The 14575-nt window shown below is 37.6% G+C and overlaps 1 protein-coding gene across 1 annotated transcript in view; it reads left to right on the top strand.

The window, feature by feature from the left end:
- Positions 1-13025, top strand: part of LRP1B (LDL receptor related protein 1B) — a 3812342-nt gene extending 3799317 nt beyond the window's left edge. Inside the window, exons 89-92 of the mRNA XM_078683424.1 lie at positions 1726-1816; positions 4707-4851; positions 6614-6712; positions 12104-13025. Coding sequence (XP_078539550.1) covers positions 1726-1816; positions 4707-4851; positions 6614-6712; positions 12104-12244 — 476 coding nt within the window. The 3' untranslated portion in view covers positions 12245-13025. The remainder of the gene's footprint in view (positions 1-1725; positions 1817-4706; positions 4852-6613; positions 6713-12103) is intronic.
- Positions 13026-14575: the final 1550 nt, after the last annotated feature.

The raw sequence follows: 14575 nt of genomic DNA, 5'->3' as shown, positions 1-14575 counted from the left end.
TTGTTCTGTGTTTCTTACTGTACTTACCCTTTGTATTAGAAGTTAGGTTGTGATCTAATTAAACAAACAATAAGGATAATGCCATGCTATAAGTAAATTCTGGTCTGTGGCCTTTTAGAATATCGTGTGCTTAAAATAAGCATATTTTGCACCTTAACAATTGTATTTTGCATAAATAATAATGAAACTGCTATACTATGGATAATTTTCTGTTTGTGGTCTTTAGAACATTGCACTTAAAAGCCTAAAAGCCACGCTAGGTCTTTAATTGTGCTTACCTTCTATATTAGCAGTTAGGTTGTGCTATAATTGTATTTTGCACCTCAACAATTTTCATAGTATAGGTCAATTCTGATCTGCGATCTTCAAGATAATTCTGTGAATAAAGATTAAGGTGTTTTGCACTTTAGCAATTGCATTTTTCACAAATAACTAAGTAAATTGCTGATTTTGTTTTTTTTGCAATATTTTGTATGTATGATTAGTGGATCATAGATGAATATGTTTATTGCTGCAATTATATTCATTTTTGTTGAATTGTGGTTTTAAGAAGGGCGTTGTTTTTTTTCAATTTTAATATATGTCTATGTATTGTTTGCAAATCAAACTATTAAATAAGAATACAGACATGCAGCCCCACAATGCATATGTGCCATGACTTTCACTTCTAAAAGGAGTGGATCTGCATCATTTGTGTGTATTTCACCCTCATAAATGAGTTAATGAGGATGGTTACACCCTGCCTTCTTCTCACCAATGTATCAAATGAAATTTTTGTTGTAATTGTCAGTTTTTCTAACTCTCATATTTGCTACTTACCTGAAAACCCATGTATGATTAATGCAAAGACTCACCCTCTGCAAGCAGATAATCAAAGAAGCCACACATATATTGGAATATTTCGTAAATCCCTTCAATGTTTGTCTGATATCTTTGCATTTCACTTGAAATTGAGGGCATATGAAAATTAAATTTCACTGGAAAGTAGAGTGAAGTCAGGAAAAATTGGTCTTAACCCGTTTAACGTGGCGCAAGATCTACTCCGCTGCGGGCGTTCTATTGAGCGGGCGGGGCCACGTCGGCCAACGGACGTGCGCAGCACTACCAAGGTAGTGCATGTGACGGCCGTTGGCCGACAGCAGCAACGAAGGGGTTAAAGAAAGAGCGTGAACTTTTCTTACTTTTGACATTCTTTGCAGCTGGTTGTTCCTCTAAATCACAATTTCCAATCAATTGACACCAATATGTGCACCAATTCACTATTGAAAAATTGATATGTTCAGCAGACTAGTAAAATACCAACAGTTTGCACAGTTCCAAATAAACAAGGGCATTCTATGTAACACTTCTATCGCTAGCCATCTGTTCAAGCTGCTTTTTACTTCAAAGTATACATTCAAATAAAAAGCAGCATTATACACATACTTACAAATGATGTTAGTTGCACCTAAAGGATTCTCTATTTGAACTATATTATAGACTGCAAAAGTATTACATATCTGTACCAGAATATATTGTGTTTGATGTCCCATAACTATTTAGTTTGAAATAAAAGGACATTTTACTATGACCCTAATCTTGTCATATTCTTAAATAGTTTTAGACTAGTTGCTTTGCTCTTCTTTCATTTGTCACTTTCGACGAGAGTGAGAGTAGGATAAATGTTTTTTTTGGTTTGGTAAACATGCATGAAAACATGTTGATATTTTTTTTTTGTGTATACAGGAAGTATAGCGATCATCGTTCCACTGGTCCTCTTGGTGACTTTGGTTACAACTTTAGTGATTGGACTTCTACTTTGCAAAAGAAGAAGGCGGTAAGACTGCTAGCATTACTCAGTCCTGTCTTAGTCCAGTTCAGGAAGAAAACAGTCTATTCTCCTAAATCAGGATTACAACATTATGGAATTACTGTGCTCTTAGATGTTCGCCATACACATTTTGCCATAAAACACCTGATATTATTTGCTTGATCAAAAGTGGTCGGAAGAAAGACAATCTGTGGGAATCAAGAGTCCAAACGTCCCTACTGCAATTTGTCTCCAGTCTGACCATACCAACTGGCAATAATGTGGAAATATTGCTTCTTTTCTATCAAATGATTGTATTTCAAATAATTAGAATACACGTTCCATTTGAAATTTGCTTTGAAACCAGTTCAGTTCAATACACAGTACTCACATCACAAGTGAAGGAGAATTTAGGAATGTATGACGTTACAACGCAAACCATTACAACACATTTTTTTACAACACAGTCTTTACATCGCAACTACCATTACATTGCATGATTTTAAAATGCATACCATTACAATACATTTTTTTTAAACTACTGTTACAACACATTCCATTACAACGCATTATATCACATCACATACCATTACAACACATAATACTTTTAGTGCAATGGTAGGCTAAGTGTTGGATAGAGTAGGGGAACAAATTACTTTCCACACTCCAGTGAGTGCAACAGTAGGGAAAGTGTTGGATAGTGTAGGGGTAAAAATTACTATTCCCAATCTAGTGAGTGCAACAGTAGGGAAAGTGTTGGATAGTGTAGGGGTAAAAATTATTATTCCTAACTACTGCTAAACCAATACCCACCCTAAAACTTAAAATTCTCCATTACTCACCTTATAAAGCGTAGTGATGACATGCGTAGTAATGGCATGCGTAGTAATGGCATGCATTGTAATGGCATGCGTTGTAATGGCATGTGATGTAAATGCACTTGCGTTGTAAAAGTTACATTGTAAAGGCATTGCCATGTAATGACTGCATTGTAATGGATGTTTCCAGAATTTAGTTATATCACCAGACACAGGACATCTCTGTCATTGCAAAATCTTCTTAATCTACTCACCACTGGCAAATTATATAAAATTAGTGCATTCGATTCACTCTCCCATAGTGGCACACAGCTGCAGCCCGTGGAGAGAGTTACGGTGGGGCAGAGAGGCGGGCGGGGAGGGGAAGGGTGGGGGATACTAAAAACCAGAATATGGATAGTTGGAGGTAAGTAAACAATTTATTAGTTAAAACTAATTTCGTAGCGCGCCATGCATCGCATTTTGTAATGCATGGCACGCTACGAAATTCGTTTTATTTATTAAGTTGTTTACTTACCTCCAATTATCTATATTCCGGTTTTTAGCACCCCCCTCCCTGCCCCTCCCCCGCCCACCTCTCTGCCCCACCGTGACTCCCTCCACGGGCTGCGGCTGGTGGCACATCTGTTGCTGTAAGTAGAGTGATAGAAAGAAGAGGTGTGATTCTTCTTCTCATTCTGAAGTAAACTAACATAAGCTTCATAAAGGAGTGGTGCAATGAACCTTTGGGCCATTACTTTAGCTACAGTGGTGCTGTGGATCATTGCATTAATGTTTTGCTGCCTGAGGCACTTTGGTTTTGCAGGAAGGGCCACAGATAGATGTGATTTCCATCCTGTTATATGGATCACAATGGTGCACATTTCTATGCCTGCGCAGTCCCAAATGGGTATTAGTTTAGTACTAATGGTGAGTGGTCTAATGCAATTGAGGAACACCTTTAAAACTGTGCCTTTTCCATATTACAGATTTGGGTGCAGAAGATAAGGTGTTACCAGAAAATCCACTGCTTGAGCACCACATGTGAAATGAGGAAGCATAGCAGTCCTAGTCACAAACATCTGCTGGGGGGATTCTTGCCACTTTATTTATAGTGTAGCCATTTTGTTTGGACCGATAATGTTATATTTTGACTCTGTACACTGTGACTCTACTAACCAGGCCAGTGCATGTGTTCTGACTCCTAAAACATTTTAAAATTGGTCATACTCATAAATTGCCATATTTAAATTACCTTTAACTCCCTAATATATGGCACAAAGTGTTACTGGGGAATGCAAGTTAATTGGTACTGGTAGACTGCAGCACACATTGTGCCACCACTAGGGTGACAGTTCAAAACTTGACCGCAAGCCTACCACTGTAGTTTGTCTGCAGAGTTTAAAAACTGTAATTTGGACCTGTCAAAATAACTCCTTTTGAAGTGTGTTAACCATACTTTTTAAATATTAATAAGTCACCCAATTAGGCCTTAAATGCCCAAAAAGCAGAGTTCATTGGGTCAGAAAGAAGGACATGCAAAAGTTTAATTTTGAACGTCCATGAAGTGACAATGCCCTAAAACCTATTTTCACTGTAGCAGGGTTAGCTGTTCCTTAGGAAAGCCTTGGAATACAATATTAAACTTCTTAATGCAATCTCTGCCTGGCAAAACCACTACAAAGTCCATTCTTGGATGTTTTACATTTTGTGGTATAAACCCAATTCACTGCCAAAGCTGGATTTGTACTAAACATTTTACAGAAGATACTTAGTGTCAACCATAATTCAGCAATCCCCTCTTCTACTATTTTCTCAGACTGTAACCCGGCATTATACCCGCCATAAAATAATTAGCTCTATCTCACTTAGCAATTACGGTCTAGGTTCCTCGGGCAATTCCTAATTTTTCCTTGATATTTACTCAGGAAGTTATGGTTGGTCTTGAAATCTGATTCCACGAGTAATTCAAGTTGCTGGCCTAATCACGATTACTGCGAACTGCACAATGAATCTCTAAAGAGATGATTTCTTTTTTTTTTTTGTTTAAATGTGTTGGTGAAACAACTTAGCAGTTATGGTGTGATTTAATGTATTCATTATAAATATTTACTCCTCAGGACGAAAACAATCAGGCGGCAACCAGTTACAAATGGAGGAATGAATGTAGAAATAGGCAACCCATCATACAACATGTATGAAGTGGACCATGATCATAACGATGGAGGGCTTATACATACAAAGTTCCCAGTAGATGCAGACAAGGTAAATGTCACTTAATGAAATCCTTCTGTGTTTCAAGAATTGATACTTTTTTCAAGGCCATGTGACAGTAAAATGACATCATTCTAGAATTGGCTTGATTTGTATAGTTTTGTACGTATTCTACAAAGAGCGCTAAATGGAAAATAATGTACATGTGTTGATCCATACCACATGAGAAAAACAAATCACTTGCTCAGTGGTGGCTTCTGTGGGTAGGTAACGAAATACAGGAGTACAGCATAGTTTAAAATCCAGATTAAGTCGTTCTAATAGACTTGAATACAAATAATAGATTTTCATACAATATACCACATTTTCCTTATATTTTTTATTAATATTAACCTTTAGATGTCATGTTGAGAACTAGTATTAATAAGTTGTACATTTGCCTTACTATCAGACATGAAGGGGCGATATTAAGACATATTGGAAAAGCAATTGGGACTGACATTGGCTGCCAGACATTTCGTGTTGTCAATAATTATTTTTTTTAATCATGGTTTTTACAAAACGTTAATGTTGAGCAAGCTGTCAGGCCCTCGTCATTCAAAAAAATTAACTAGCTAAAGACAAATAGTCTTGGTTTCAAAACGCACACATTGGCATGGTAGATCCTAGAAATAAAGAGAACTACTTTATGTGTGAATGTGTTCATTGAAGTAAGCCATTGACCGAAGCGAGGACACCCACTGCCTCTTGCTGTGTACTCTAGTGGGAGGAAGAAAAGTGTGAATGGTTTAATAACAGACCATTGGATGAAGAGGGGTGGCTGAAACCACCAGAAAGTATATTATTTCAATTATTTTAGTAAAATCAAAAGATCATGGCTAACATCAGACTTAAAAAAACAGCTTCAAAGAATATGGCGTAAAGTTCTTTTGCATTTTTTAAGGAGTTGCTTAAAGCAGCAACGTTTATATTGATAAATAAATTGGGCTGCCAACACAACAAACGCGATTCTAAAGATTACTAAATCACGGTAAATTTTCATCAGGTTTAGATCTCTATATGTCATGCATTTTATGTTATGTTATGTTATGTTATGTTATATGGGACTTTTATAGCGCAACGGCTACTCCAAAGGAGTGTCCCGGCGCTTTGTGCTCCAGACCTTGAAAGAGACTGGAAAACATAACAGTAAAAAACAGAAACCTAATAGAGGGAGGCACACTAACCAGGTTGTTTATTTTCTTTAAACCAGTAGCAATAACTACATAGTACTAGATGTTGGTTTTTACACTATACTTTACCAGTTAGGCTTTAAAAACTTCCCATGTTAACAGTTCTGAATTTCAGGGATACTGTGTGGTGAATTACATACTTTAAGATGGTTCATACCGTAGTTCATCTATATTGACTGAAGCAAAAGGCATCCTTGCACTTTGGAGATGTTTCAGCTCCATCGAAGTAAAGTGCTTTCATCACTGAGCTTTGAGAGCTTGACGAAAAGAAACGCACTTCAACTGGCTTCTCGCTGGCGTCAGTTTCTTCACTTTGTCCATGGGATTAAGTGATCTGCGAGGTGACAACTGCAGTTTTATCCACCGAATATAGTGTGCATGGAATTTAGTTAAGGACAGATATTGTATCTTGAACTAACGTGCTATTTAATGTATAAAATGTATAATGTTCGGGTAAAAAAACAAAGCATTACTATACATTTTGTTGCCACAGATCAAAAAGTAATAATATATATTTTTTAAACGCGAAACAAATGCAGTTTAAGTTGTTCGCCATGCTAAAATGATTTATTTGTGTACAGTCTAGGTATATATGGGGAGGCACCCCTGCATTCAAGCTTCCACATACTGCTCCTCCAATCTACCTAAACTCTGATCTGAAGGGACCACTAACCCAAGGGGTGAGAAAATCCATTGCCATGCTCATTTCATTATCGACCCTTACATCCCCCCTTCGACACATATAGTGCTCTTCATTAGCTCTGCATCCTTTACCAGACAGCATTACTAGAGATGCACATTATTTCACTTATAACCATAAGAGATGTTGCATCTTACCATGCCTGATGCTTGTCTGTGCATAGAGAGAAAGGAATGACTGTGTTTACAAAGCATTTTGGTTCTGGTCGAATGAAAACAAGCTGGGCTGAGTAAGTAAGGTCACAGAGACCTTCTGAGTTAAACTAAGCACGGAGCCAGTCCTCATAACAGGACAAGGTGCCCTAGTAGAAAATACATTAAATGATATATTTTCCCTAAAAGTCTGCCATTCCTTTTTAGGTACATATTCTTTGATTTTGATTTCAAGCTTATATTTATTTCGGAAGAACAGCATACTATTCTTAGATCATTGATGACATTTACAACAATCATTAATCTTTAATCAGTTTTCGTTGTTCTACTGGGCTTGAGCACCTACACCACCTACTATAGCATACATTACATAGCAAGAGAGGAAAGTTATTTTCGGGGGAGAGATTAGATGTACGTCAATACTAAATTAAGACAAACTTAGCGGTTATGAACAGGAAAAAAAGCAAGGCTATCTTATTAAGCAACCCACTGCACTCTGCAAAAGGTAATGTGAGTACAAAGGTAGATGCAGTGGACCAAAGATTTTGTTGGCGGACAAGAACAGACACAGACAACTCGTACTCTCTCACTTGCTCCATGGTTTCCCAAACTCCATATTGGCACCTGTCAGCACATTTTACACACCAGAACACGTCATTTAAGGTGTGCACATTTATGGTGATGTCGCCTCAATCCTGGTGGAACTTCATCGGTTACCGCTGCTGGCTGCACCATCTACAGAACCAGCTATATTGTTTACAAAGCCAGAGCAATCAGCACCCTTGCTTACCTTGCGGACAAGCTTACTGTCTAAGGTGCTCCTCAATACACTCACAGTCAAAACACCATCATTCTAGGAAGTATAAAAAATAAAAATTGACTTTTCTCTTAATGTGCCCAGGACCTGGAACAACATCCATAAAGACAGCTCCAATACTGTTCCACTTCTGGAAAGAGATGATAGTGCTCCTCTTTAAACAGCACTGAATCACAGTGCATTAAACGTCAACAACCCAGCTACCTCTCGTATCACTTGTTGATTTCATGCTTGTCTTTGAACCTTTTGGTTAGGTTCATGCCATAGGAAGTTTACATACATGTATACAGTCTCTTGGATGATAAGTCAAAAATGGTAGTCCTCTAATCCAATAAAGCCTACACACTTGAACACACAGTGGTGCACAAGAACTACTTAACTGCCAAGACAAAGAAGAACTGAGGACAATCTCAACAGTCTGACCACTACCTTTACTAGTACAAGTATTATTAGCTATCGGATGTAATTTTCAGTGACAGACCTACACCTGGGCACTGGTGCAGATCTGGTCTTCCACAAACATTGTTTTACCACATAGCAGAACACAATTCACAAACACTGTCAAGCGTCCTTTGCTCTTAAAACATTGTGAGGATTATGTCTGTGTGTGAATATATTTCAGTATGTATGTGTCTTCTCTGTGTGTGTTTTTGTAGCTACCTCATTAAGAAGCTGACAACATATCTCTCTTTGAATCACTGTGACTTCTGCTACTCTACAAACCTTCCATGATTCATTCATCTGTCTTCTGCTGTTCTCCTTAATGCTCATGTTACCAGTTTGTTAATTTACACTATGTCTATCTGAGATTTCACACTCCACCTCTTGCTGGGTCTGTTGATTGTAGTCCTCTGACATCTTTGTCCCCCACATTCTCTGCCCATCCCTGATTTAAGTGCAACATTCCACATTAGATCTATCTAGAGGCAAACAAGTCTGTCTCCTCACGTCATGTTGAGCAGTTATTGATGATTCTCTTGTTACTGCTAGTAGTGATGAAAATGCTTGACTCTTCTATCATGTGAGATGCTATTGCGTAAGGGAAATATCTAACTGCTTAAGGCACTGTTTTGACAATCAGAAGGATAACGTTAACACCAATTTGAGACGGGCTGGCATGGCCGCAATATGACAATGAATATGAACAACTTATTCCTAATTGCAGATAGATACTGCAGATTAGGCAGTGAGGGAACCATCCGATATCATACACATCAGGTCACAGTTTTTAGCAGAAATCCTGTTGTGAAGGCCTCTGGTTTGATGGAGAATTAGAATGGGTTTTCTGTGTGTAAAACTGAAGAACACGTTTTCTAGACATGTCTTAGAAAATAAATGTTTTAAGATAGATGCAGAATCAAGTATAGTGAAAGATACAGTGATGAAATATATTAATAGAGCATCAGACCATTGCATTTCACAATAATGATCAGTTAAACAAACTGCTTGAATGCAAAATCAGGTTAACCGGTATAAACATCCTATTAAAATATTATGAATTGCATAAGTAAGGATGCAATCATGGACATAATTTAAACACTCATTTGGTCAATGCTTTCATCAAAGGTTAATTTCAATGCAAAAGCCATAGGGCCTGATTTAGAGTTGGGTGGTGTACTCCTCTAGTTTGTGGAGCAGATATTACATCCTGAGGTGGGTACCCCATTGATTCTCCAGTTACAACTCCCTTTGGATTTTGCACTTCATCGAGAAATCAGCATTACTAACCCACTCAAAATCCGACCTATTACATGGAGACACATGCAAAAACACCAGTTAATGGACAGAATGCAGAACAATGTCATACATTCACCCCAGTACAGAGAACTGGACATAAATCCATAATTTTCTTGCTCACCATGCCATTCCAGTTTGGACCCAGCCATATGCAAATCAGTCTTGACCCTGTGCCTCATGTGAACAGTCCAACCCGAACTGCCAAGCCAGGCCCTCCCTGGACTGGAAACAATCATCCTAGGACCGGTTTAAGGGTTTCACCCGTCTTCAGCCAGGATAGCTTGATTCCAGTGGCATGGAGAACACGGGACCCACGTCTGTTCATACCCGTCCCACTCGGGTTGACAAATGCAAAAACAACAGTTGATGGACAGAATGCAGAACAATGTCATACATTCACCCCAGTACAGAGATCTGGGCCTAAATCCATCATTTCTTTGCTCACCAAGCCATTTCAGTTTGAACCCAGCCATATTGAAATCAGACTTGACCCTGTGCCTCATTGGAACAGTCCAGCCCGAACTGCCAAGCCAGGTTCTCCCTGGACTAGAAACAAGCATCCTAGGACCGGATTTGGGGTTTCACCCCTCTTCAGCCAGGATAGCTTGAATCCAGTGACACGGGGAGCACGGGATCCACGTCTGGGCATACCCGTCCCACTCGGGGTGACAAATGCAAAAACAACAGTTTATGAACAGAATGCAGAACAATGTCATACATTCACCCCAGTACAGAGATCTGGGACAGATTCAAGCTATCCTGGCTGAAGAGGGGTGAAACCCCGAAACGGGTCCTGGGATGCTTGTTTCCGGTCCAGGGGGGACCTTGCTTGGCAGTTCGGGCTGGACTGTTCCCATGAGGCAAAGGGTGAAGACTGATTTGCATATGGTCAGGTCTAAACTGGGGGGGCATGGTGAGCAAAAGAATGATGGATTTAACCCAGATCTCTTGACTGGGGCTGAATGTTTAGACTTATTCTGCATTCCGTCCATCAATTATGTGTCTTTTGCTTTCTCGCTATAAATGTGCCAGGCATGCCAAGACGTGGGTCCTGGGCTCACTGTGCCACTGGAATCATGCTATCCTGGCTGAAGAGGGGTGAAACCCTGAAACCAGTCCTAGGATGCTTGTTTCCGGTCCAGGGAGGATCTGGCTTGGCAGTTTGGGCTGGACTGTTCCCAATCAGTTCCTAAATGTTTGAAGCTTCCATTGAAATACCAGGAGATGAGATCAGTCAGATCAACAGAAGACATTCCTGAGTCAACTTTATAATTGAGATCATATCCACCAGCTGTAAACTCTGAATAATCTGAGTTCACTTCAGAAAAAAAGTAATGTGTGTGAAGTGTTTCTAAATTCTTTTACAGTAGCACTAGCACTGAATATCTAGATCTATATGTGACCTCGAATAAAGACGGTTGCAGTATTTTATGAGGCTAATTATGTGTTTCTGCTTCAGATTCAATCCAGAGAGATACCTGGGGGTATGAGTTAGAGTTTGGAGAAATGGGAGAACTTTTGTAAAGCTGTAGTTCCCTGCAAGGCTTGTTTTGTCCCACCTTCTTTAGAGCTGTAATAATTGTCAGGTTTCATACATCTTGGCTTGCAGTTATGGCATGAAAGTCATAATACAGCTGTTGATGATCTTCTACAGCATAGCCAGAGATGATTTCTCAAACACTCACACAACTTGGTTGCTCACAAACCAACAATAAATAACCCCAGTAGTCTTATCTACAGAACCCACCACTTAGTTATGTTGCCAAGAAGTTGAAGGATAAGTAGAATTTAGTCATCCTTCCTAGACCGGAAACGTTAGAGGAAGCTTGAAATCATATCAATGTATTGGTTCAAGTCTCTAACATAACTAAAATGGGACACACCACCCCATGGACACAGGGAGTCTGAAGAAAGAAGGAAGAATAATTATTTTGCATTTATGGTCCCATCAGGAAACAAACGGTCTCTTTTGCATCAAAAATACCCCTCACGCAAATATAGTCAAAAGAGGTTGTGAAGAGAGGGTCTCTAGCTAAAGAGAACCCTGAAGGTACACCATAAAATACAAATACAAAAAATGACCTCACTGTTACCCAACAAGACACGCTTTGTCGGCCAGGGATTTGACGTGCAATTCAGAAAATCTTGTAAACTATCTAATTTGTGTCCTGTAGATTACATACAGTTCTCAGCAGTAAGGACTTAACTCATTCAGCTACCCAACCAGCTATCTTGCCATTGAGATTTACAAAACGGTAAAAAGTGGCCCTACTGTTGTTATCCAATTAAGCAACATATTATAAAAAAGGCAAATGTTGCATTTGTTCTCTGTATGGGATAAAAACCATTGCAGCACATAGTGAGAGTATTGTCCTCTGAGAGCTAAACTGATTTTCAAATCATCACCCTCATTCTCAGGTTCAGAAAGATCATTTTGATTGTTGCTGTTGTCTCAATAATTAGAAAACAGTAATATTGAAATTTTGATTTTATCAATTAAACATTTTCTGTTATCAATAATGTACACATGCAACTGCATGATTTCTGTATTATTGTAAATCGTGTATCATGTTTTTTTGACGTAAATAAATTAATTGATAACAGTTTTAAGCTTACAATACAATATTTATGCCATTTCACCTCTTTGTGTTTTTCTGTTCATTAGCCAACAAATTACTCCAATCCAGTGTATGCAAAGCTATTTGTGGATGGGCAAAATTGTCGGAACTCTTTAGCGAGTGTGGACGAAAGAAAAGAACTCCTTCCAAAGAAAATAGAAACTGGGATAAGGGAGACTGTGGCATAATCTTCGGTTACCTTTTATACTCTGTATAATTGTATAAAATATGAGGATTACTTTTCTATGTACCAACACTCTTATAATTGTTTTGGCATCAGCATTACCTCTTTTGTTGTTTTTCTGTTCTGCTGATGACTATTAATTGACCATTTGTATGGTATTTTTATGATAAATAAACTGCACTACAGTATAATTGAAAACAAATGCTGCTGTTATGATACACCCTCAAATATGCGGAGAAGATTGCTTGTTTGTAGTGTGAATGTTAGCAATTGATTTCAGACCACATCATAGGTGGGCTGGGATTATTATCTTGGAAGAGTCTAACCTATATACAGAATATTCTGTAAATTGACATGTTGCGAATGGTAGAAGAAGGAATGAATGGTCTTCTTGTCTTTGTGCCTATCACTAAATGAAGTGTGCTCAGCTGGTAGATGACTGTGATCCAAACAAGCACCAAAATATATTTACAAATTCAATTGAGATCACAAGCATTTTGCATTATTCAAGAATACATTGTATCAAAGACAGAAACATCTTTCAGAAGAAAATATGAATTATATAGTAAACGTTTGGAAAACAAATGCACTTGTAGTAACTATGAACAACTGTATGCTGTAACTTTTATTGATAAAGAGTATTTTTAAATCACCAATAACGCTGAACTTAAATTGACTTGAAGGTTGCTTCCTAAAGCAATGGACTTGTTTGACAGTATAGCGAATGTTGTCTGTTCATTAAAAACAAAACACATGTGCTATTCATTATGGTAAAGAAACTCTTTGCAAAGAAATAGTGAATCTAATTTGAGCATTCTGCTGTACTATAAAAAGAAAGACCACAATGAAATGCGCCAAGGACTCCAGTCCTGGCTACCTGGTCAGGTCCAAGGCAGGAACATAAATTATACGTGGACACAGGTGTGCAAATACAACAAGCTTTCTTATTAGTGACGTTGCTTTTAATGTACATGCTTGGTCAAGCGCAGTTCACTAAAACAAAGTCAGCACTGTAATGCAGATTCATATATCCGTGACACAAACTAGTATGCCAATGAATAGAAGACACCTTGCTCAAATGCCTATCAACGTTACACAGATGCTTAAATATTTTGAAATTATAAATTATGCTAGAAGATTGACAGCTCAATTTTTTTTTCAGAATAAGGAATAGCATGTATGTGAAATAACGTTTCACAAAAATGCAACACAATATTTTTCATGAATTGTAGAAGTCAAGCAGATCTGATTTTCACATTTTCATAAACAGTGTAAGATTTGCATTAATTTTTATGATGTTTTATTATTTCCAGGAATAATGCTTTCAATTAGCTAAACATGTATTTTTTCAGAAAGACATTGCTGGTGTCTAGCAGTTAAATGTATTTCACCAAAATGATCATTGTATAATATCTGTAAAAGATATTTGGATTTAATGCACTTATCTTAAATGTGTCAGGTTGTCAAAGGTCCAACAGAGTGAATAATCAGTAGGTAGATAAGTAAAACAGGGTTGATTTACTGAAAGGTAACATGTATTTGTTTAGAAATTGATGGGAGTCAACAAGATCAAAATGTTCCCAATAATTGTTTTGTTCACGAAATTTGCAGCAATTGGTTATTTATTATATGAGCACACAATGTCAAGTGTCTACTTAGGTCAATGTGGGCTAATATTAATGTCAAGTTTCTCTTTGCACTTGTTGATAAGATTAATGAAAATGCATTTCCTTTTAAAGAAAATGAAAGGTGTATCAAATACTAGAGTGCAAACTATACAAAGTATCCTTTACATATCTTTAAAGGCACAAAGGACTTGTTCACATGATAGAGTGCTTTGGTTCATTTTGAAGACATGCCTGACGTTTTCTGTCAGCATGGGTTAATCGAATAAATGAATAACTTTGTGATTGCTCTTTATTCTCTTTTTACAAACATTAGAAAAAAAGAAAACAAAGCTGTTTTATAAACCTTTTTGTTGTACAATGTGCATGCAAACTACCTATTTCTAAACTTTGCCATATTGAGGCCTTTTTACACTATAGTCTTTACTTATGTAATATTTGTGCAATTTGCTTGAGAAATGTAATGCATATCATAAACTTTTCAGGTTCTTGTTTAAGTACATTTACGAATTGAACAGTATTTTTCATTTTGGTTATACTAGTCATTTGGCCTATGTTTCTATAATGAAGTGTTGAATACTTTATAAAAACTTATGTTGTTGAAGTATTTATTTATTTAATGTATTGATATTGAATGAACACAATACAGTCTTTCTACGTGTTACTATCTTCAAATGTAAAGTGAAATACATGACTGAATTAGGAGACTT

This window comes from Lissotriton helveticus, chromosome 3_1 (assembly GCF_964261635.1).
Source record: "Lissotriton helveticus chromosome 3_1, aLisHel1.1, whole genome shotgun sequence".
Lineage (NCBI taxonomy): Eukaryota > Metazoa > Chordata > Amphibia > Caudata > Salamandridae > Lissotriton > Lissotriton helveticus.
The sequence above is the reverse complement of the archived record's forward strand: the minus strand, read 5'-3'. Positions and strand labels throughout refer to the sequence as shown.